The 22,686-nt window shown below is 47.1% G+C and overlaps 2 protein-coding genes and 1 long non-coding RNA gene across 15 annotated transcripts; 1 reads left to right on the forward strand and 2 right to left on the reverse strand.

Moving 5' to 3' along the window:
- Positions 1-4,084: 4,084 nt before the first annotated feature.
- Positions 4,085-9,846, reverse strand: LOC101782281. Of its 10 annotated transcripts, none has more exons than XR_001163098.2 (8): positions 9,487-9,846; positions 9,297-9,374; positions 8,475-8,558; positions 5,552-5,583; positions 4,936-5,177; positions 4,764-4,833; positions 4,584-4,675; positions 4,085-4,433 (listed from the first exon to the last, which is right to left on the reverse strand). It is a non-coding gene; the product is annotated as an uncharacterized LOC101782281 (long non-coding RNA). The 10 variants fall into 10 exon arrangements; XR_001163094.2 differs by having other exon boundaries at positions 9,477-9,846; XR_001163095.2 differs by having other exon boundaries at positions 9,473-9,846.
- Positions 9,847-12,074: 2,228 nt separating this feature from the next.
- LOC101781078 (putative serine/threonine-protein kinase) lies at positions 12,075-15,586 on the forward strand. 4 transcript variants are annotated; one of them, XM_004984639.3, is made up of 7 exons: positions 12,075-12,497; positions 12,574-12,735; positions 13,344-13,453; positions 13,606-13,816; positions 13,895-14,132; positions 14,414-14,564; positions 14,809-15,586. In XM_004984639.3, the coding sequence occupies exons 2-7, from the start codon at positions 12,645-12,647 to the stop codon at positions 15,172-15,174; spliced, it is 1,167 nt and encodes a 388-aa protein (XP_004984696.1). In that variant the 5' UTR covers positions 12,075-12,497; positions 12,574-12,644; the 3' UTR covers positions 15,175-15,586. The 4 variants fall into 4 exon arrangements, with proteins under 4 accessions (XP_004984696.1, XP_004984695.1, XP_004984693.1 ...); XM_004984638.3 differs by having other exon boundaries at positions 12,075-12,436; positions 13,329-13,453; XM_004984636.3 differs by having other exon boundaries at positions 12,076-12,497; positions 13,329-13,453.
- A 993-nt stretch (positions 15,587-16,579) lies between these two features.
- On the reverse strand, positions 16,580-21,026 carry LOC101780676 (anthranilate synthase alpha subunit 2, chloroplastic). The gene is made up of 10 exons (XM_004984635.4): positions 20,345-21,026; positions 20,013-20,202; positions 19,772-19,923; positions 19,228-19,343; positions 18,900-19,146; positions 18,747-18,803; positions 18,507-18,659; positions 18,186-18,266; positions 17,488-17,574; positions 16,580-17,139 (listed from the first exon to the last, which is right to left on the reverse strand). The coding sequence occupies exons 1-10, from the start codon at positions 20,744-20,746 to the stop codon at positions 16,813-16,815; spliced, it is 1,812 nt and encodes a 603-aa protein (XP_004984692.1). The 5' UTR covers positions 20,747-21,026; the 3' UTR covers positions 16,580-16,812.
- Positions 21,027-22,686: the final 1,660 nt, after the last annotated feature.

The following is a 22,686-nucleotide window of genomic DNA, read 5'->3' on the forward strand; positions in this document are numbered from 1 at the left end:
TAGTATGACACAAGGTACCTTTTTAGAGCATGAAAGTTCATCTCCTTTGGGCTGGCAACATGTCAGGTCAAGAAAAATCCTAGTTTGACAGGACTACAATTAAAATCAAATTGGACAAAGTAAGATAGGATTTTTTTTAACTTTAGCTTCACCTATTTTGCGTAAAATGAGTCGCCGTTACGCGTGGTATGAAGCCGTTTTTTTAGCAGGCCTCTGTGCAGCTACCTAATCAACCGGGTAGTTCGGGCCTGCGGGGCGAGTAGCTAACAGAGGGACGGAAGTGATAGTGGGCCTACATGTCTTTTTCTTCAGAATAAAAAGAATTAGGAGTACTGCACGACGAATCTAAACAAAAGAACTCACTGTCTATATGCATGTGAATAGTACCTACTTTTTCTAACACCAGATAGCTCCTCGAAAATCCCTTCCGGTTGTCTATCCGGGAGGGCATTTCAGATGCCGGATCCGTAATCAACGGCTACTGTTTGGATGCCTTGCTAAAGTTTAGCGGTTAAAGTTTGCTAAACTTTAGTTGCTAAATTTTAGTAAAACCTGTTTGAATACCCTTGCTAAATAGCATGAGCTATAAAAATACCCATCTACCCTTATTAATGGTACCCTTCGTTTCCTCTCCCTCCTCCCTCCTCTCTCTCCTCCCTCCTCCCTTCTCCCGCTAGACGACTCACTCGCCGAGCTACCGCCGCCGCCAAAGCTACTTGCGGCGCCCCTAGCTAGCAGTAGCGCGCCGACCGCCGGTCCCCGGTGACCGCCGCTATATCCCAACGCTGAGCGCCCCCGCCGTCCTCCTCCACTCGCGCTCCTGGTCCTCGCCGACCCGCCGCTCGTGGCCCTCGCCGCCGCTTGCTTTGAGCTCGCCTGGTGCGCCGATGCGCCAGACCGTGACGCGCTTGTCCGGGGGTTGCGGCGGCGGGGGTGGTGGATCCGGCGGTAACGGAGATGGATACAGTGGCGAAGCTCGAACCACCGTGCCACCGGCGATGGGGATGGATTCGGGAAGAACGGCGGCGGGGAAAGCGGATGGCGAAGGGGGGTTCGGCGAATTGGGTAGGAGCCGGTGACGGGGATGGCCTGGAGGAGCCGGTGGCAGCGGATGCGTTTCAGTGGCATCCACGGCCAGCCAGCCTCCCCCGCCAACATGCGCACCGGTGGACCCGCGCTAGGCCTCCACCATGGCCGGGCGGGGGGCCGCATGTGGGCCGGCGGCCAAGCTGAGCACCACCACCGGCGGGTCCTGCGGCAGTAGCAGCGCGTGCCCAGCACCGCGACAGGCCCTCTCCCTTGCGTCCTCGCCTGCCGACTGTCGCCGCCCGCATCTGCCCGCGCTGGCGCCCTCTGCCTCCGCGCGGCCGACGCGCCAGCCCCTGCCTCCCTCGACCGCTTTGCTCCTGCCTTCCCCTTATACCGGTGGCGGGGATGGCCTGGAGGAGCCGACAGCGGCGGATGCGTGCGGAGGTGGCTGGGGAGGGGGCTGCGTCTGGTGCGGGTGCGGATTGGGATGGGGGAGAGAAAAGGTGCACAGGAGGGGGAGACAAGCAATAAATAAGGGGCATATGTTGTCCAGCCCACCTTTTAGCAAGTTTTAGCAACCAAAAACTTGCTAAAGTGCTAAACTTTAGCAACTCAACTTTAGCAAATTTTACCAAGGGTGTTTGGCAGTTTAGCAGCTAAAAGTTGCTAAACTTTAGCTGCTAAAGTTTACCAAGGGGTATCCAAACACCCCCTTACTAAAGGAGAGGTGATTTGGTAGGAGTAATTAAAGGAGCCAGTGCCATTTGCTTTTGGCAACTGCATTTTTCCGAAAGTTCTTCCTCAAAACTAAGTATTGGGAGCTATTTCAAAAATATTTTCCCCAAAAAATATATCAACTCATAGCAGATCGCTAATAACTAGCCCTCAATATTTCAAAACAGACCACATTATCGTAATTGGGCCCAGTTCGGCGCCTCCCTGCTCTCTCCCCATCTCATTCTTTCTTCTTCTTCCTCCAGCCGAACAAGAACCGAAATTTGGATGCACGACTTGAACCGTTGGTTGTGGCCGATCGGCGCTAGAGCACACGTGCCACGTCGCCATCGGCGTACGGCCTCGCCTTGCGCGCGCCAACCAGCATTCGCATCACCTGCAGCACCGCGCCTCGCCTTGCTCCGCTCCGCGCCCAAGCTAGACCAACCCCTTTTCCTCCTCCTCCACACTCCCTCCCCTCCATTGTTAGACCAACCGAGCTCCACTTGCCAGCGCCATCCACCGCGCTCCGGCCTCCTCCCACCACGCGCCATGCCTGACTGCCTGGAGCCCTGCCACGCCAGCCCCCTGCATCCCCGCCAACACCACGCCACCGCGCCTGCATCCCGCCCACGTTGGCTCGCCGCGCCGCCACGCTGCGCCGCCTCGCCGTGACGGCCTCCATCCTCGGGCTATGCTGGATCTGTGGTGGGTCGGGAAACCGGAGTTCGGAGAAGGCGGAAGCTTGGGAGGTGGTGGAGCCGAGGGGCTGCGACCCTAGCGGGAGAGGTAGGGGAACTAGAGGGAGAGGGTAGCGGTGGAAAAAGATCGGAATCTCGCGGGAAGCCTCTCTCACGCGCGGGAAGGGGGTAATTGGGGAAGTAAGGACGTCGTGCAAATAGGCGCGGTGATGGGCTCTGTTTCGGCGTCACCAATAGTTTGAGGAAGTTTTGGATGAGCCGTTGGATTTTTTTTTTCTTCCTAAATGAGGTAGGATACGTCTTCCGGAGTTGCTCTTATCTCTCTCCTATTATTACACTTTGTCGATGTTATTCGGTCTACATGAGATCTGAAATTTCCTCTTGACTTTTGTATGATGTGAAATTTCCCTTTCAATTTTTGTACGATACGAAAATTACACAACCAATTTTCATGTTCATGCGTTCTAATGTCCTGTACTTGTACAAGAGATTGTTTCTGTGATTTTCAAGTGCTTGTAAATTTTAAATGGAAGATGATTTTGGCCTTGTTTACTTCCTAATTTGGGAGTGCCAAAGTTGGGAGTTTGTCATAAATGCATAACTGTAGCATTTCGTTTGTATTTGTAAATTATTGTCCAAAAATTGACTAATTAGGTTCAAAAGATTCGTCTCGCAAAGTACAACAAAACTGTGCAGTTAGTTTTTGATTTCATCTACATTTAGTACTCCATGCATGTATCGCAAGTTTGATGTGATGGGGAATCTTTTTTTTGCATAGTGTCAAAGTTAGGATTTTGGTGGAAACTAAACATGGCCTTTGTCCTTTGATGTTTGTTTGAATTTTTTTTGACAAAAGTAATCTTCCTGAAACATCGACGAAAAAGGCATCGGTGATAATTTTTCACCTTTTTTTATTTTTCATTCGACATCATTTTCTGCGAATAAAATGAAAAAATCATGTACAATTTGTGATTCTATGTTTTTTTAAATTTTCATAGTAAGAACAGTGACACAAGAAATAAATTTATTTTTTTTGTCCACCTACTGGCAGTTCCATGGTCCACCCGGTTCCTTCATATCGCTTAGACTGACTGCTCATTAGTTTATTAAGAACACTTAACCACTGTTGTAACTCATACCCTCTCTCCACCACTTGTCGACGCTAGGAAGATGACCGCCCGGTAGGTAACCTAGAATTGCCTCTCCATAGCTCCTGGTTTCTCGTGCCATGGACAACAGACCAACACAGTCCCAAACGCCTCTTATCGATACCTTTCAGGATCACGCATTCTGTGTGAGAAGCTGCATCCTAGCATTAATTCGATGTACGTTGAACATGACTGTCATCTTATCATATCATGTTGTACCCAAGAACGTCGTTAAAGATCCCTCCAGTCTCGATACAAAACCAGTAATTACCACTTCAGTCCAAGCATATACATCAACCAATTGCTTAACGACCCCTCCGGTCTCAATACAAAACCAGTAATTACCACTTCAGTCTAAGCATATACATCAACCAATTACAAGCGATTGGCTGGCATTATGATCTTAGCACACAAAACTATTTAGTAGTAGCACTAATTTTCCAGCATGTTAAGCTATGCATACAGAAAATTTGCTAGCTATAGGTGCTAAAGTGGACTAAATAAATGATATCACGATCCTTTAAAGATTACTTGTTATCATTGTCTTTCCAATACGTCAGGATACTGAAATTCATGCTAAGCACGTTTTTCATGTAAACACCGTACCAACTAACATGACATTGTATTGCTCCACAACTATACATTTTCTGCTACATTTTCTCCAAAAAACTTCACTGGTACATGAAAAAAAACATTGAGAAAACGACTTGATGAACACTATGTGATCCCAGTCTGTCTCACTGAAGACTAACTACCTTCAGACTTAGTAAGATGGAGCCGCATCGCCATCACGGGCACCGCACGATTGCCGTCGGCTATTTGGGGCAGTGGCTGCTGTCGCCTGAAAACGATAGCCAAAACAAGGTCAGCCATTACTGATCGATCGTGTTTTCACATGCAAAGCTGGAACAGTTCATCGATCTGCTCTGAATGAGCGCAGATTGGTGGTGGGCGATGTTAGTGATGATTGCTGAAAGGGTCGCGCGCGCACCTGCGAACTGTGTGGAGAGCGAGTGGTAGATGAGGAAGCACGCATCCAGGTCGTGCAGCGTTGGCCCCGTCGGGATCCGGTATATTGGGTACCTGAAATCATCATAAGCACGATAAGTTTGTGTAAGCAAATTGATTTCTGCACAAACCATGTAAAGTGAGTATTCTACTACTGCCATACCATGCAACGGAGACAAGTCGCAGCTCCTCAGGGTCCGCAACTCTGGAAACTGCTTTGCGAGGCCACAAATCTGCACCAACCAAGTGCGCGTCCTCAGACCATCAGAGTTTCATACAAGCAAGACTGAGCCTGATATATGATGCTTGACGAGTCTCTGTCAGGCATGCCTTACCAGCAAGCGCCTCGCGCTGATAGGGAGGCTCGGACTCGAGGAACTCGAAGAGGAGCTGCTCGTGGCAGCTTCCGGACTTGCCATCGTCACTCAAAGCTTCTCTGCCGCTGGAGCTCTTGCTGGTTTCTTGAACTGTGGAGGCGCTGTCTCATGCTCGAGGTCGCTGTCGCTCTCCTCTGCACCCGTCTTGCGTTTGGCATCAATTTCAGCAATATCAGTAGGATTAGTTGGGTACCATGACCCTGTGACCACAAAAGGCACAACATCCTTATTTCCTGACCGTTCATTGCATATAGTTATGTCGTGATATAGTACTATAGGTGTCGTAGGTTTTGCTAACTGAGAGTATCAAATATGTGTCAAAGAAGTTTCTTGAGTATACTGATAAATTCAGAAAACAAAACCTCTATGTTTGAGGCTTTCAGTAGCCCAAATTGTTTCTGAAGACAGTTCAACTTTACTGCTAAATTGAGGAATCATGACAAAGTTTTGATAAGTTAGCTGATGCGTGCTATTTGCTCATAGGTCAATGTTCAGATGATATAGTACTATGCATTAGGTAATGCAATGTTCATCATGAAGGAGCATGGTAACTTCACAAGGATAATCGTGTTACCTGGAAGGCCGATGTGCCTCATGTATCACGCCCTATTATAAAAGCAACCAAACTTCAGCGTTGCTCTACGGATTAATCTGAATGTAATGTAGAACAGAAGCAGACGAAGAACATCTGGAATGCTACAATACAGACTGAACCACATCTTCTCTGTATTGAGAGGGCCATTCAAACAGGCACTATAGTCAATAAATGTAGAAGCTAAAAACCTGAAGGCTGTGCAGAAAGAGGTAGCATGAATGTCCATGGTTAGGCTTCGGAAATAGCTATTGGACATAAATTAATTCAAATTCTAAAGCAGAGGGCCCACCCGTGGGGCCCACCGTTGACCGTTGACCAGGTCAACACTGACATCAGCGTGACACGTGGCACCCCCTGGGGCTGCCAAGTGGACCAATCCTGTGCTGTCACGTGTCACCCTTAATAAATGTTTTCTGAAATAATTAAATAAATCCTTTAATCCTTAAAAATTCATAACTAATTCTTTTTAACTCAAAAAAATATGAAACCAGTTGCATTAAATTCGTAAAATCAAGCCCGTGTTGTTTGTAGGTGTTATTTGGATCTTCTAAATTTAGCTTTCTTGGAGTTTTTGCCTAGATGTAATGCCGTTTAATTTACGTTTCGTCGTATCTCGTTCTGTTCAGACCCGAGCTACGACCCGAAAGACCTTCAAGACCCCAACTACATCGAGGAGGACCCAATCGACTACGGACAAGGTGTCATGTCACTCCCAATCATATGGATCCTATGCATGCTTAGTTGCTAGCGCTTTCACTTATATTGCTTGATGATGATGGATTGCATAGCCAATGTTTTAGCCATGCCTTGATAATTGTTTATCCTGTTTTCCTTCTTTACCTACTTTTGTGGACTAGCTACAGACCCTAGCTAGTCCACCGCTCATATATCCACATACATGCTTTTGAGTTATAGATGGACATTTGCCATGGATTTGGTGATGGGATTCCTTGAACACTCTCGCATGTGTTTTGGGTGAGTGTGACTCCTTGATGGGTTCTTGGCGGGAGCGAGCATGGTTGGTACTGAGGAGTGCCTTGCCGAGAGAGAGCTTTTTGGACTCTCTCTATACCCCGTACCTATGACGGGTACTTTGTTTGTTATAGAGGAGTAGGTGGCGTACTTGTACGTTGCAAGTGCTTTGGTACATACTTGTTGGTAGAGTGCTCGCTCTCAGCCGCCTAAGGACCGAGTCAGTTTACCACCAGTCACAGCAGCTACTTTTCGTACTTACCGCTCGCTTACGTTATGGGCGGGGTTCGGTGCAAGACTAGTAGTGGATAGTGCTCTGCCTGTAGGCGGATTGGAGGATCGTGTAAGGAGTTCGAGGTGTTGGCCTGCTCTGACCAGACTGCACCCCGACGTGGGTAGGTTTCACAGCTTCGAGGTCCTCACTGGTGACGACGTGCCCTGCAGCTGAGGACGATTCCAGACTCGAGGAAACAAGATAGAGCTATCCACTTACTAGGGCTCTGGCTGTTAGGTGGGGTTTGCACGGCTCGCTACCGTTCGAGCTCCATCCGTGCGGGTACAGTTGTACAACCTCTGCAGAGTGTATAAAGCTATAACTATAGTCCGTGTCCACTGGTTATGGACAGTGTTGTTGACTACCGCTACTTCTGACTAGACTTTTCTTGTGCTTCTACCTTCCCTCCTTTTGGAGATAGGCCGGCGTTTGCTGTTGAGATGTGAGGGGAGGGAGCTCTCACATCGCCTGGTGTGTTGGGTGCTGGACCCTTGGGTGAGGGATTCGGTGATTTGTGCTGACTTCCTTGTTTGAGGTGTTGACCTCGGGATGATGTGCTTTGCTGCTTCCTTGATTTGCTGTACAATCATATATAGGTTTAAACCATGCATATAGTATAATTCCCCCGTTTCCTTGGCTTACTGCTTTTGGGAGTTGACAAGGCCTACCTGCTTCTCGGGTAGATGGTGGCTTTTCAGGATCGGAGCCCGACTATGACTTCGACAACGACAGATGGGAAGACTAGGAACCGTTCTTCGCTCGAGTTGCCTGTGAAGATGGATTTTGCCACAGCTTCTGTTTCCGCTGCATGATATTTTACCTTTCTTGATTCAGTCCTAATGGACTTGTACCGGCATGTGCCGCTGAGATGTACTCGTACTCATGTTATCTATGATATTTGAACTCTGTTTCTCTCTCTGTTTCTGTGTTGGTATGGATTTGTACTATCTGAGACAGAGATTCGCACGTGATAGCCTTCCTGGGACTATCACCGAGGTGCGTAGGCTTGAATTCTCAGAAATGGGAATTCGGGGCCGTTTCAGCTGGTATCAGCAATGAGGCAAATGAAAAAAAAGGGTGCAAAGAAACATACTTAAATGTCAATATGCATCAAAACCTCACGTACCAAGGCATTGACACAGCTGGTATGCAAAGCAAAGGCACCCTTGTCTTCCATTGTTATCAAATCTTGGAGGGGCGGTATGTCACAGATCAGACTGCCATACTGAAACTGATCAAGCATGATGGTATGTCTACCGTACTAATAATTTTGCCTAAAGAGTTAGCGATGGCCAGTTTAATAAGTTTAATCAGGTTCTGAACATTGAGCTAGCTCAGATCATTGTAAGCGTAGTCTCTATCCATGTAGTACTGTTGATAACCAAAATAAATCAGATAGTTGAGCTTCTACTTCCATCACATGACTACTATTATGAAAGAGATTAATGCTTTGAGGATATAAAAATCATCCTACTGAAGTACTAATAGGAAGGCGCTCTACTGATATTTCAAAAACATTTAACACAACATGAATCAAATAACAGATGGAACATCCTAAACTAACCTTTATAAACATCTGAGCAGACAGTTATATGGAGGAAACATCCTATCTGTCAATCATCGGAAATAGTAGAAGAGAATCAGAAACTCACAAACCTTAAAAATCGTTGCTATGGAATCATCTTGTTTCTCGACATTGCAATGGTACAGGATTGTCTTGCTTGGGTCCAAATCAAGGTTCTGCAGCATCAGTTAGCAAAAAGTTCCATGAGTTATCTGCCAGCAATCTCTTGAAGGGAATAAAAAAATAGATATGTATGTGTGCATTGCAGCCATCAATTATCATGATAGAAAATAATGAGTAATGCAACAAAAGTTGTGGGGACCTTTCTTCTATCCGACGCATATCTCAGCATGCACACAGATCATTTTGCTTTCTGCTACTTCACAGGGAGAAGAAATTACTCAAAAACAGCAGGAAGATAAGTACTAAGAATATGGTAAACTTTTTCTGTAAACCGAAGCTAAGTTAATTTAGCATCGATCCATCCAGACACTGAAATCAATCTTGTAGATCGATTGAGCAAATAAAACTTTTTTCTTTATGGCAAACAACTTGATGGGACCGTAGGGGAAAGGGCTGGGGCCGGATCCACATCTACATGGATATTGGCTATATGTAATGAAATTGTGACGAGTACACTGAAATTGGAAGTATTGGACGCAAATTGGGTGGATACTTCATGGAGGCGTGCATACATTTGGACTGCTTTACCATATGTGCAGCAGCAAACCCTTATTGGAATGCAATGGAGAAACACATCTGAATGTCTAACAGAAAAGAAATCTGCATTTTAATAAATGTCAAATGCAGGTTGTTTACGAGATGGAGGAGACCGTCAAATTATCATGGATGTCTGACAACAAATCCCATCTAAGAAATTCATAATCGGAGAAGAAATTGAGGCCAGAACTCACCATCGAAAAATGATTAGACTGGGAATGCGAAATCAGAGGGGTCTGTACCCTATGTGCTCCGCAACTGCACCTTTCAGCCTAAAAGGATTAGATCGAAGTAAGAGGGGTCTCAAGCATGCATCCATTAGGAAAAACCAGAGACTGGGAATGTGAAAGGGGATGTAGAAGTACGGAACCGACGCGACGCTACCGACGATTCCGCCAACGAGTTGAAGCTGCGCCGCCGCCAAGCTCTATCCCCAGCGCTGCCTGCTCCAGGCTTCTAGCCCCAGCGCCAGGCTGTCACTTTGGGGCGAGGGCTAGCGATCGGGCGGGATCTCGCGAGGGTGGCCGGCTGCAGTTGCGCTAAGCGCGGGGCGGCGGTGGCTGCCTGATGGGCAGATGACGATTGCCTGGCCAGGATTGTGGGCGGTCGGGAAGACGGGGTCGCTGGGCAGGCAGGCGGTGGCGGCTAGGGTGGCGGTGGCGATCCGTTTTTACCGGCGAGAGGCTCGGCGTGGTCGTCCAGTCGTCCTGATCGGATCAGTGGGTCGCGGCGGCACATCAACACGCGTTTAGCCTATATAAATGTGACAGGGACTAAGGCCCTGTTTGGGAGGAAGGGGCTAAAATTTAGCCCTGGCTAAAACTTTAGCCCTCTCAAATGAAAGGGCTAAACTTTAGCACATTGGGTGTTTGGGAAGAGGGCTAAAGTTTAGCACCTCTTCTGTAAAATGTCCCTTATGCCCCTGCTGTGCTGCCCCTCCTACCATTTCCCTCTCAGCCGGTGTTCAGCAGGGGCTTCTCGGGCGATCGCGGGGCGCAAGCGCCGGCAGCAGCGGCGCCGGCCAGCGCGTCGAGGAGGCGGCGGAACGCGGCGGCAGGGCAGGGCATGAGCCGAGGCGCTCCCCGGGTCGCAGAAGGGCGCCGGCGCCATGGCCAGTGCCGGCATGGCCACCGCCGGATCCGGCTGGAGGAGGCGGGGGTTGGCGCGGAGGCGACGGGGGCGGGCGGGGCCGGCCGGCGGCGGCGGCGGCGGCGGAGGGCGCTGTGCACGTCCGTCCAGCGGGACGACGGCGATGCCAAGAACAAGAAGCGCCGCCCGCACGACGTTCCCGGTGGAGGTGGAGGCGGATTCTTCTCCGCCGTCAAGAGCGCCGCCACTGGCAACAGCAGCAGCAACCGCCGGATCCGGCTGGAGGAGGCGGGGGTTGGCGCGGAGGCGACGGGGGCGGGCGGGGCCGGCCGGAGGCGGGCGGCGGGCGGGCGGGCGGCGCGGGCGGCGGAGGCCGGGCGGCGGCGCGGCGGGCGGCGGGCGGGCGGCGCGGGCGGCGCGGGCGGCGGCGAGGCAAGCGGCGGGCGGCGGAGGCTGGGCGGCGGCGCAGCGGGCGAGCGGCGCGGGGCACAGAGGCCGGGCGCGGAGGAGAGAGAGGAGCGCGGGGGAGGAAAGAGGAGAAGGGTACCGGTGGAAAAATGGAGGAGGGGGACCACTTTTAGCACTTCTAGTCAATTTTAGCACCTCTTGGAGGGCTAATGGATTATGGGGGGCTAAAATTTAGCCCCTCCATTTTAGCCTAGGTGTTTGGGAGGAGGAGGGGCTAAAAGTGACTAAAATGGGGGTGCTAAAATTTAGCACCCCCCTCCCAAACACCCCTTAAATCCTGTCTCCAAACGGAGCCCAGTTTTACTATTTAGGCGGTGTTTGACTCACGAGGATTAAAATTTAGTCCAACCACGTCAAATATTTATATACTAATTAGAAGTATTAAATATAATCTAATTATAAAGTTAATTGTACATATGGAGTCTAATTCATGAGAGGAATCTATTAAGCCTAATTAGTCCATGATTTGATAATATAGTGCCACAGTAACCATTTGCTAATGATGGATTGATTAGGCTTAATAGATTCGTCTTGCGAATTAGCCTAGGGGTTCTGCAATTAATTTTATAATTAGCTCATATTTAGTTCTTCTAATTAGCATCCGAACCTCCGATGTAACAGGATTAAACTTTAACCCTGGTGTCCGAACAACCCGCCACCGTCATTTCACCATCAAATTAACTAGCCCTGCCTGCTCATTCAACTACGGGGCTCAAAGATAATTGTTTCTTGTTATTGCTTTTCATTTAACATGATCTCGATCTGACCATGTACTTCCTCTTGTATTTCCTTTCTAGTCAAAAGAAAACCATCAGAAAAGAAAGCAAAGGGAGAAAATCCCAGATAAACGATCCCAAACCTTGTGCCAAGCAACGAAGACTTCTTTTTATACTTCCTTAAAATTATGTAGCTCTTGCGCGAGCGAAACAAACGCGTAAGCATGTTCGGCGCAGCTGCAGCTCATACAAGTCAGCTCGATCACACAAGTCTCGAGCATGCGTGAACAAAAACCTGTAGACGTGACCTGAGGACCAGTGGCACATCAACACGCGTTTAGCGTTTCAGCTAAAATCGTTAAGAACGTGAGAGGAAGCATACATGCATCTCACGGCTCACTTTTTTTGTTTTTGTTTACTGACAACGGGCGTCGATCAACACCTACCAGTAGCACAATCATCTGTGATTTCTGAACTGTGAACTCTGAAGCTAGCATCGCCTACTGGCTTCTAGAGATTCGATTTATCTCCAGAATCGTCAGTTCTCAGTCAGTGCTCGAGAGTTATTTTTGACTGCTGCCGGGGCGCGGACGCAACCGCCCCGAGGGCGATTCAATTTCCGGGCCACGCCGCTGGCCGCTGGGCCTGGGGTTGGGGCTCGCTGGTCGTCGCCTTCGGCGGTACAAAACGTGGACTTTCTTCATCACGGGCGGGGGGTGGGTGCGGGCCGCCTGGCGATCTGACCGCGCGTCGCCACAGAAGCGAGAGAGCAACAGCGACAGCGGAGCCAGCGAGGCGGGGCACGGCGGACCGGGTAAACACGCCGGGCCTCGGCCGCCTACTCCGCCTTCCCTTCGCCCCCCTCTTCACCCAGTCGGGCGGTCCTCGGCCAGAGCGCGGGGGAGAGCGCCACCGTGGGGAAGGAGGAGAGAGGATAGAGGAAGAGGCAAGAGCTCAGAGCCGCGGCTGTCCGCGCTTTTGCTGCCCGCGGGAGCGATCCCCCGCCTTCCGTCGGCCAGGTTCTTGCCCAATTCTTACCTGGTTTGGGGAGCCAATATGGGGTATCGAATCCAGCTATTTCCGTGTGTTTCTCAAGATTCTTGCTGAACTTGTTCGAGTAGTGTAAGTTTGTCTTCGGTCAATCATGAAACGGGCAGCTTGGGACGGTAAGCGTACTAATCTCGTCCTCTCTGCGCAGCAAGGAGCAGGAATTGCGGAATTGGAACTGGTTTCGCATAAACCTTGGGAGGAGGCCACGGAATTTGGAACATGGGAGGTTCGGTCGGGTGCTTGGGAGGCGGCTCCAAGTCGGGGCAAAATCAGAATGGTCAGGCCGTCGCGGCCTCATCTCCTCGTTCAGGTACATTTCATTCAGTTCCGTTCTGTGAGCAAATGAGCTTGCGAGATTACTGCTTAAAAGTTTCTGCACTTGAAAACATTTTATCTTCGAATTGATTGAAGAATACTTATGTTGCTTCGCATTAAAAGTGTGGACAAAATTGCCAAATATTGTGGCCACACCTTGGTGCAGGGAATAGTAGCACAAAATCTTATCCCCAGACCCCAACACACCACAATAGTTATGCTTAAGACAAAACTAGCCCTCGTACTTATGTATTCTTTCTTGTAAACTGTGCATTGCTGCTCGCAAGTGAGGTTTCAGTGAGCTGTAATTCATAGAGTAGCACAAGGGGCAGCATCCTCGTACTGAGAGTAAACCTTATTTTTTTTGCCTGCACCAGAGATCCTATCCTCCTTACAGGAACTACTCCGTGACTTAAGGCATTAGGGAATATGATAGCAAAGATAAACTTTTCTATACCTCATGCACAAAGATAAACTTTTTTATTTCTTTGGTCAAACTAGCGTATAAAGATGTTTGCTGACGTTTCTATGTTGTCTGTGTTCTTTTGCTTAATATCAATTTATGATGCAACTCTGATAAAAGTGCAGGTCGTGTATTATCAGGAGCTGGAAATAATGTGCGAGTCTTCTCTCTAAATGAGTTGAAGACTGCCACACGAAATTTTCACATGATGAATTGCATTGGCCGTGGAGGTTTCGGAGCAGTGTATAAGGTGAGACCCAGGACTTGTTTATGCGTTTTTTTTTCTTTTCAAATTCTTGCTTTAACTGTTGCTTCTACTCTAAAAGACCTCTTTCAAAGATCTCTGCAAATACAATCAACCTGCAAATATGGAACGACTAACAAAGGTTGTACCTCATTTAGGGAAACCTGAAAGATGGCACTCAAATTGCAATAAAGAAGCTTGCAGCTGAGTCAAAACAAGGAATTAGCGAATTCTTGACAGAGATTAATGTCATATCAAACGTCAAGCACCCAAACCTTGTCAAGCTACTTGGTTGCTGCGTTGAAGGGAATAACAGACTATTGGTGTACGAGTATGCGGAGAATAACAGTTTGGCAAATGCTTTGCTTGGTAAATTCAATATTGAACTTTACTTTATAAATCAGCCAATCTAAATGTATTAAGTTTACCTTTTTGTAATATGACCAGGACCAAAGAGTAAATGTATTCCATTGGACTGGCAGAAAAGAGCTGCTATCTGTATTGGAACTGCTTCTGGCCTTGCTTTTCTTCATGAGGAAGCACAACCACGCATTGTCCACCGTGATATCAAGGCTAGCAACATTTTACTTGATAAAAAACTGCTGCCTAAAATCGGAGATTTTGGGCTGGCCAAGCTTTTTCCTGATGCTATCACTCACATTAGCACACGCGTCGCAGGAACAATGTTAGTGCCCCTCTGGATCTATTCCTGTACCTTCCTCACAAAAATAAAATATTTTTCTGTATTTAGTTGCTTCTACAATGTAGTTATGTGTATTTCATGTCAATTTCCATCATTGTGCTATGCTGATTTTAACTAAGTGCTTAGTGTTGAAAGGAAAAACATGTTAGTCATCTGCTTTTAGTTATTTTTGTAGCCAGTTTACTAATGTGCCGACCAGCCAATTGTACCTAGTCTGTTATAACACACTTGTATTGAACTCTCAATATATAATTTTCGTGTAGGGGATATTTAGCACCAGAGTATGCCTTATTGGGACAATTAACCAAGAAAGCAGATATATATAGTTTTGGGGTGCTTCTTCTTGAAGTGATAAGCGGTGAAAGCAGCAGCAAGTCGACTTGGGGGCCTGATATGCATGTCCTTGTGGAATGGGTAACTCATTTTTTCCCACTTGTGTCCCACGAAGTGTGAAACTGCAAATCTTGTAGCATTTGCCATGCTTGCATCAATTTTTTATGGAGTGAAGTATCACACATGCACCTAATAAGTACTAACTTTTCCCGACACGGACTCACAGTACATGTTGATGACGGTGTTCGCAATTTATATATTACAATATATATGAGTTGCTATTCTTCTAAAAATGATTGAATTTATTATGTGGGCTAAACTGCAGACATGGAAGCTGCGGGAAGAAGGAAGACTCTTGGAAATTGTTGATCCAGATCTGGAAAAGTACCCAGAGGAGCAAATGCTTCGTTTCATCAAGGTAGCACTGCTGTGTACACAAGCCACGTCCCAGCAGAGGCCATCCATGAAGCAGGTTGTCAATATGCTATCTAATCGAATAGAGATCGATCTGCAAAATGTCGTTCCACCAGGTGTGCTGAAAGAACCTCGCCAGCGTACTGGTGGCTTTGGGGGTTTGACACTAGACACATCCTCAAGCCAAAGCACCAAATGCAATCCAGCTGAATCTTACAGCACACAGACCAACATGAATACCGGTCAATTTAGTACAACTGAAGTATCCCCAAGGTGATGCGATGACCAGCTTGCAAGCTTGTTTGCCATTTTCAGAGGTTTCTCACACCACCCATGAGATTTTATTATGCTTGGTGCTGACAAATTCTCTTGATATGAAAGGCCTGATCCACTTTCATCCTGATTTAGACCTACATAGGATGTGAGGGCCGTTGTGAATTGCTGATGTACAGGACCTGCAATTCACCTTTTTCTTTTGCAGAGGAACTGTAGTTCAATTTGAGAATTGCATTATGTTCTTTAAAGCCTGTTGTAGGGATACATTGTAGGAGTACAAGAGTGCATTGGAGACTGCAAAATTTGTGCTCGGAATATGAGCATGAAAGTTCTGAACCACAGCTACTATGCGTAACATGAAAGTAAATGTTCAGCTATTGACAATCACAGCTTAAAGTATGATCTTACTCTTATATTTTTCGTCTTGCTGAACATGATTGCTTTCTGAAAAATGTTTGTAACGGTATTAATTTTCCTTCATGCTATTAAGGTTATCGTGTTAAATAACCACACAAAGTACCTCACTTGTTAGAATGTCTTTCGATGACCAATGGGTGCTTCTTCGTAAGCTATGCTACCTAATGTGTGCAATACTCTTTTTCACAAAAAAAAGGTGAATATGGTGATCAACTGATCATCTATGTTTCTGGAATTTATGGAAAGAAAGGAAACAAAGAACATTCCAAAATTTCTGTTTACAGCAGTATGAAGTTGAGGTGTTCACTACTCCATCCATCCAAATTGTAAGTTGATTTGACTTTTTTAGATACATAATGTTTACTAAATATAGCGTATATCTAAGTGTATAGCAAAATCTATGAATTTAAACAAGTCAAAACGACTTACAATTTGAAGTGGAGGGAGTACTTTGCATATAGACTAGATTTCTTTCCTAACTTTGCCTAAGATAGGTGGTTATTTTCTTGCCACAAATGTGAGGCAATACTAATCCTAATAATATTTCCACATATGCTTTAGATAAAAAACGTGTGGCAAGCTTAGTCCTCAAGCAAACATGCTCTCAGATGTCTTGTCATGGCGTATCGCTTCTCGTGTGATGGTCCCTTAGTGTCTTTCCTCATCGTGTTTTGCTTATGATGCCTGCTCTGTAATCCTCGAAAGCTCAACTCAACTAAAGATTAATATGAGTAGAGAGATATGCCACTAGCATACACTCCCTCTATTTGAAATTACAAAGCTTATTTATCGTTAGGACAAGCCTGTCGATTAACACATACTCTATTATTGCATAATTTTTGTGACATGGAGTTGATGTCTCTAAATTGGTATTGAAAAATATTTACTAGTATACTTTTATGTTACATAAATGAAATATTAATAGAGTAATTGTGAACTAAAATCTTGTCCTAACGTAACAAAATATGCCTTGTAAGGAAAATCGGAGGGAGCAAGAATTAAAGAGTCTATAGACATCCAATCAGAAAGATGACAATCTAACAATACATTTACATACTTCTAGGATACCAAAAAAGGGAACATCCACAGTTCCCAGATTTATTCGTTTTGCGGGAGAACATAATAAGCTTATTGCTTTTCTCCACCCACTAATGACACCTTTCTTAACAGGAAGTGGGTAAAGAAACATTTACTAGAACTAACAAATAATTCTCTTGGCACACTATTCCTTGTCTACAAAAGCTGACTCCGCAAGATCGATAGCCCGAGCTAATGCTGCAGCCTTATTCTCGCATTCGCGCTGTTCATCATCTGGGCTACTGTCAGCAACAATGCCCGCTCCAGCCTGAAGATGAGCAACCCACTCCCGACGCCTATCAGCAGCTTTGTATGAGTACATCGTGTTGTGGCTTGGTGCCGTTGAGAATACAATGGTTCGGAGAGCAAGTGCGATTTGCATGTTGCCATCAAATGATATCCCTCCTAAACCACCACTATATGGTCCTCGCCTTGTGACTTCCAACTCGTCTATCAACTCCATGGCTTTCACCTGATTATATAAACAAATTTCCATTAATCAACATTTGTTCAGAAGAGGGAAATAACATTTAAAAAAACAGCAATACAGTGAAAGTGAGATGATAAATAGAGCCAAGAGCCAACATGGTCAATGCGAAGCACACATCAATAATCTAGATCCGCGAAATGCCTAATTGTAATAACTGAAATGCTAAAAAGAAACTTATGATAAGTAGAGCCAGCATGGTCTATGTGAAATACAAAAAAGTCGCGGAGGGGGGTTGGGGGGGAGTAAATTTGGGGAAAATGTACACTACAATATCAAGGAGTAAAGGTTGGATGGTAGATCAAAATAAGAATATTGGAAGGGACATTTTACCTTTGGTGCACCACTGACTGTTCCCACAGGCAATGCAGCTCTCAGGGCATCCCAGCTCTGGAGACGATCATCCAACTGTCCACTAACCTGCAAAGCAACCGACCAGAAGTTAACATTTTGGGGAAGATATATTACAATAAAAATCAAAGGGCGTTCTGTAGCAACAAATGTTGTTGAATAAGATGGAAAACAAACAAAAAGGTGGCAGAAGTGCACGATTAACAGGTGCTCATATGATAAACAAGATAACAGGAAACAACACTGCAGGTAGCTTGGTGAGTCGTTTAACAAATTGTTTTCGTATTTTTAGCTGAACACTATTCTAAGTTTCTAACCTATCCCTGGATGCCAAATAAAGAGTACTGACACAAGAAACGTGCTATTTGTTCGTTCGTTTGTTTGTTTTGCATATTTGAGCTAAACCTTTATTGTTAACACTGAATGCTAAGTAAATAATAGTGACTCAAGTGCCAAATAAAGAGTACTGACACAAGAAACGTGCTATTTGTTCGTTCGTTTGTTTGTTTTGCATATTTGAGCTAAACCTTTATTGTTAACACTGAATGCTAAGTAAATAATAGTGACTCAAGTGCTAAATTAAGTTCACAGAATGTGATTTAGAATTATAAAACAATTATCTATAAATTGCCAAAGTATAAAATTAAATGAGAAGCATTGTTATACAAAAGGAGCCTAACCGTGGAGCTGATGTGCATAACATGGGAGTATCGCTCAATGTTCATTAACTTTTCCACCTTTACTGATCCAGGTTTGGAGACCTGTCAAGTAGTAGTAATAGTCATCAGAAAACATCCGATACTGCTGCAGCAGAAAAGTGGCAAAAACATTTGATTTCACTAAAGATTGACTAGAATTGCATGTAGGGATGTAAGGTATGTACCACGGCAACTCATCAAAAGAAAGAGTACATGGAAAGAAACAAAAATCAAAATGGCATGCATTGTATCAGAATGCAATGCAGTAGATCTTATGGGTAATAAGACAAAAGGAATGCAGACCTTGCCAACATCATTCCTCCCCAAGTCTACAAGCATAATGTGCTCAGCACACTGTTTTTCATCACTTAATAGTTGTTGCTCTTGCATTTGATCTTCCTTCTCTGTCTTGCCCCTTCGAACAGTTCCAGCTAGTGGCCGATTAATAATCTTCCCCTGAAAAATATTTTTAAAATGTGCAGATTAGTGAAGGACAATTTGAAGTCTGAAGAATAACAGTAAAGGGGTTCATAGTTCACATACCTTACTGACTCGTGTAAGAATTTCAGGGCTAGATGCAACTAGGACACAGCCTCTTGCCTAAATAGACAATTAAAGGGTGTTGATTAGAATCTCAAAAAAATCAGTGCGCAGAACTGTGTTCAAATTGTGCGTGCTTCATGCTTCTATTTCTACCTGTACATACGCCATGTATGGGCTAGGGTTCACTATTCGTAAAGCTCGATAAACCTCAAATGGGTTGGCATATGTTCTCCTCTCAAACCTCTGACTCAAAACGATCTGGAAGATGTCCCCAGCCATAATATGCTCCTTAGCCTGCATAACAGCATTCTTGTACTCATCACTTGTCATGGTTGACTTGTTCAACGGTGTACCAAACTGGCGGGTGTGCAGCTTCACAAATCCTGGAGAGAGCGTGGGGCTGAAGTCCAAAGCAGATAGATCTATGAGCATAAAACAAAATACGCAGCAGGATTTAATGAATAGGTGCCGCATAGCTTACACGTTAGAATTGTGCACTTTGGACAGCAACTGGTCCAGCCGAGATCTGCCATCTTGGTACGCTGCCTCAATTGATGCGTGCCGGTCCACATTTACCCAATGGATGACATACACTTTCTGGAACAAGAAAAGAACCATATAATTCGAAATGAGCACAATTCCCAAAAAAAATTGTCTTGAAGGGATGAATACCATGAGTGAAGCACAGCTATAGCAAGTAAAATTATTTTGCGTCATGAGGTGCAGATTGCTAAAATGCAAGACAGATGAGTGGTGTAGTTTCAGTCTGTTGTCAATGTGAACTAAATATAAGATGCAGCAATGACAAATTGCATGTATATCAGTATAGTTAACTTAAAAGTTAAACCACTAGCTATCTTATTCTGCCTTTAGAAACATGTGTTTCGCCAGGAGGTAATTAACTAAATGGAAGCTAATACCAAATCATAACTGCGATTGCAGGAAAATACCCCTCCCTAAATGACTCAGAAAATCAGAATTTAGCTAAGAATGAGATGCGAAAATGGGATTTCAGGAATAAACACCTTCTCAACATTATCGAAGACAAGAACATCATCGTAGAGCCCCAAATGCACATCAGGAAGATTCCTGTCGTCCTGGGGAGCACCAGAGAATGGCAGCTTCTTCTTCTCAACATAACGAACCGTATCATAGGAAAAGAACCCAACCCATCCGCCTATCACAAACAATAAACCAGATGCGATTGTTCACATAACATCATTGACAACATCAGATCATGTCTACTCAGCAATGCTTGCTGCTCACCTGTGAAGGATTCAGGGAGCTCGTCGATCTGCTGTGGGTGCCATCCCTCCATCATGTTCCTGGGCACCTGCATAGGATCGTCCACGACCTGCTCCGTCACCTGGCCCTTCTCGTGGTCCATGATCGTGACCTTGTGCTCCTTGGCCACTATCTCCATCACCGGGTGGGCTCCCACCATGCTGTAGCGGCCCTGCAACCCAATCCAATTAGTTCCTCGGAGTTACTGACGAGGATAACAATTAAGAACCGATAAGGGAGCTTTCGCCTCCCAGAAAAAACCCGATCAGAGAGCAGCAGCCAGCAGATTTGAGATGGGGCGATGGGAGACGTACGACGTTGGTGGTGCCCTGAGGTCCCTGCTCGACGGACTCGAAGAGGAAGCTGGGGGCGTCGACGTTGTCCTCCGGGACGAGGCAGCGGTAGGCGAGCACGGGGGTGAGGTGGTCGGACACGATGCACTCCCACATGGGCACCAGGTTGCTCTTCCCGCTCCCCCGCGCCGCCGCCTCGAAGAACCGCCTCTTCTCCTCCTCCGCCGCCTTCGCCGCCACGGCGCCCCTGCTCATCACCGCGCTCGCCAGCGGCGTCACGGCGCGGCACCTCATGCCGCCGCTCCTGCCGCTCCTCCTCCTCATCCCGGCCGACACCACCGCCCCCGCCCGAACCAGGGCCCCCGCCGCCGGGGCGGCGACGCGGGAGGGGGAGAACACGGAGGCGGCGGCTAGGGATTCCATTTTTGCGCTGGCGCTGGCTGCTGGCTTCCACACCCCGCGGCGCAGTGTTCCCCTATTTCAATCTATCGATTTCGCGCTCGGCGGGGTCGTCGGAGAAAGCGAACGTGGGGCAGTGCGGCTTATATAAAGAAGTTGCAATCCGATTCGATTTTTTTTAAAAAAAAAAAAACAAGCAGCCAGCGGGAGTTGGGGGCGTGGGGCGCTCGGATCTCGGATTCGCCTGCAGATTTCCAAGGGGAAAGGCGATTCCAATGGTGACGGGGCGGCTGGCGTGGATGGGGTTTTGTGGTTGACTCTTTCGCCGGATGTGAACTTGGAGGAAGAAGGGGGAGGGAAGGAGCAGCTTTGCCTGGTGGCTGACGGGGACGACCCGGAGCTGATTTTACGGTCTGGTGCATTGATAATGGAATCTTTTACACGATTTGCCAGCCAACTGCTATAGTAATAATTAAAACTTTTTTGTCACGTAGCAATATCACATTCTTGATTTGCGGATAGAATAAAGGAATTGTGAGTTGTACGCCAACGAGAAAATATCATACTTCTAAATTTTAGTTTCTCTTTTGTTTCCTTTTCTTTTCTGCGGTGTTTGGTTCCCTTTGCTTATTTTTAGCACGTGTCGTATCGAATGTTTAGATACTAATTAGGAGTATTAAATGTAGACTATTTACAAAATCCATTATATAAGTGGAGGCTAAACGGCGAGATAAATCTATTAAACCTAATTAATCCATCATTAGCAAATGTTTACTGTAGCAACACATCTCCAGGAATGCGATTGAGAGTCACTCTGGCACACAGGAAAGGATAGCAGTGGAGATGCACGTGACGCATGTTTCGGAATCTGCTGCCATTGTACTTATCTCGTCAGGGACGGGGACCAGATCAGCAATCCAACGTGCAATGAAAACCTCACGAGTCACGTTGGAACTGGTTCTCCCACTGCCACCAACCCCCGCCGCGGGGGGGTGCAGTCAAACGGTGGAGGCGAAGAACAGTTCTTCTCACGCACAACGGCACAAGCGCAGCACGAGCGTCGTCCGGACAAGGAAGCCGGATCCCTCCGTGGCAGAACGGTAAACGGCAGGGTCTTCCCGGCGCTCACCGCCTGCGTGTGCCTTGGGAAGCTGCGCGGCACGGCAGCGTGCGCGCGGGAGGCGCCCGCGGCACCACGGCGCGCACGAGCGTGGTAGGTAGGGTAGTCGACGATTTTCACCGGATCGCATCACCTCTCCTCCAGTCCTGTCCTCCAGCTGATCTGTGATTTCCCCCATGAGGAAAACGAGATCCGTGTACCGGGGCGAGGAAAACGAGACAGCGACAGGCTGGGCTAGTGGGCTGGCACTGGCAGGCGGTGGGCGCGATCCGCCGGAGGCTGGAAACGTACGTGCTGCCCCTCATCATCTGTGGTCTGTGCTCCATTGCTCCAAAGTCTTGGATGCGCTGCAGAGTCCGATCGGTGCGCAGGAAAGGTCGCGGCCATCGACCAGGACCCGTCGATGGGGCCGGCGGGGGCGGAGCTGCTCGCGCCCGTCCGTCGGCGTCAGCCGGTGACAGCGGTCTGGGGACGGCGTCGGGTTCGTCCAAGCAAAGAACCATCGGAAATTCTGAGCTGAGCTGAGCTGCTGCCCGCACAGGAAAAACAGCTTTTGCTGTTTCGTCGTGACAATTTATTTAACCCGGCAGCCCACGGAGCAGCACGTGGGCTGCTGCTTCGATGCTTGGTCGAATATTCGAATGCGATGCTGTACGGGGTTTGCCATTTCGACCGGGCGAAGTTTTTTTTTTTAACAGTCCGCCACGTGCCGGGGTAGGTTGAGCTTGAGCACTCCTCTCCTACAGACTACAGTACTATCCATCGACCATCGTAGGAAATGCCGATACTGTTGAAATGTTTGGGGTAGGACTGTAGGAGTGTAGGACCTGGGGAACAGAAGCGA

This window comes from Setaria italica, chromosome IX, assembly GCF_000263155.2.
Source record: "Setaria italica strain Yugu1 chromosome IX, Setaria_italica_v2.0, whole genome shotgun sequence".
Taxonomy (NCBI): domain Eukaryota; kingdom Viridiplantae; phylum Streptophyta; class Magnoliopsida; order Poales; family Poaceae; genus Setaria; species Setaria italica.

Coding starts and splice junctions, on each gene's coding strand:
- LOC101780676 (XM_004984635.4), bottom strand. CDS start 20,746: ATGGAATCCCTAGCCGCCGCCTCCGTGTTCTCCCCCTCCCGCGTCGCC. Junction 19,344..19,771: donor TCTTCGATAATGTTGAGAAG/GTGTTTATTCCT, acceptor TTCTTGTTCCAG/AAAGTGTATGTCATCCATTG. Junction 17,140..17,487: donor CAGTCAGTGGTGCACCAAAG/GTAAAATGTCCC, acceptor TTATATAATCAG/GTGAAAGCCATGGAGTTGAT.
- LOC101781078 (XM_004984638.3), top strand. CDS start 12,645: ATGGGAGGTTCGGTCGGGTGCTTGGGAGGCGGCTCCAAGTCGGGGCAA. Junction 13,454..13,605: donor GTTTCGGAGCAGTGTATAAG/GTGAGACCCAGG, acceptor TACCTCATTTAG/GGAAACCTGAAAGATGGCAC. Junction 13,817..13,894: donor TTTGGCAAATGCTTTGCTTG/GTAAATTCAATA, acceptor TAATATGACCAG/GACCAAAGAGTAAATGTATT.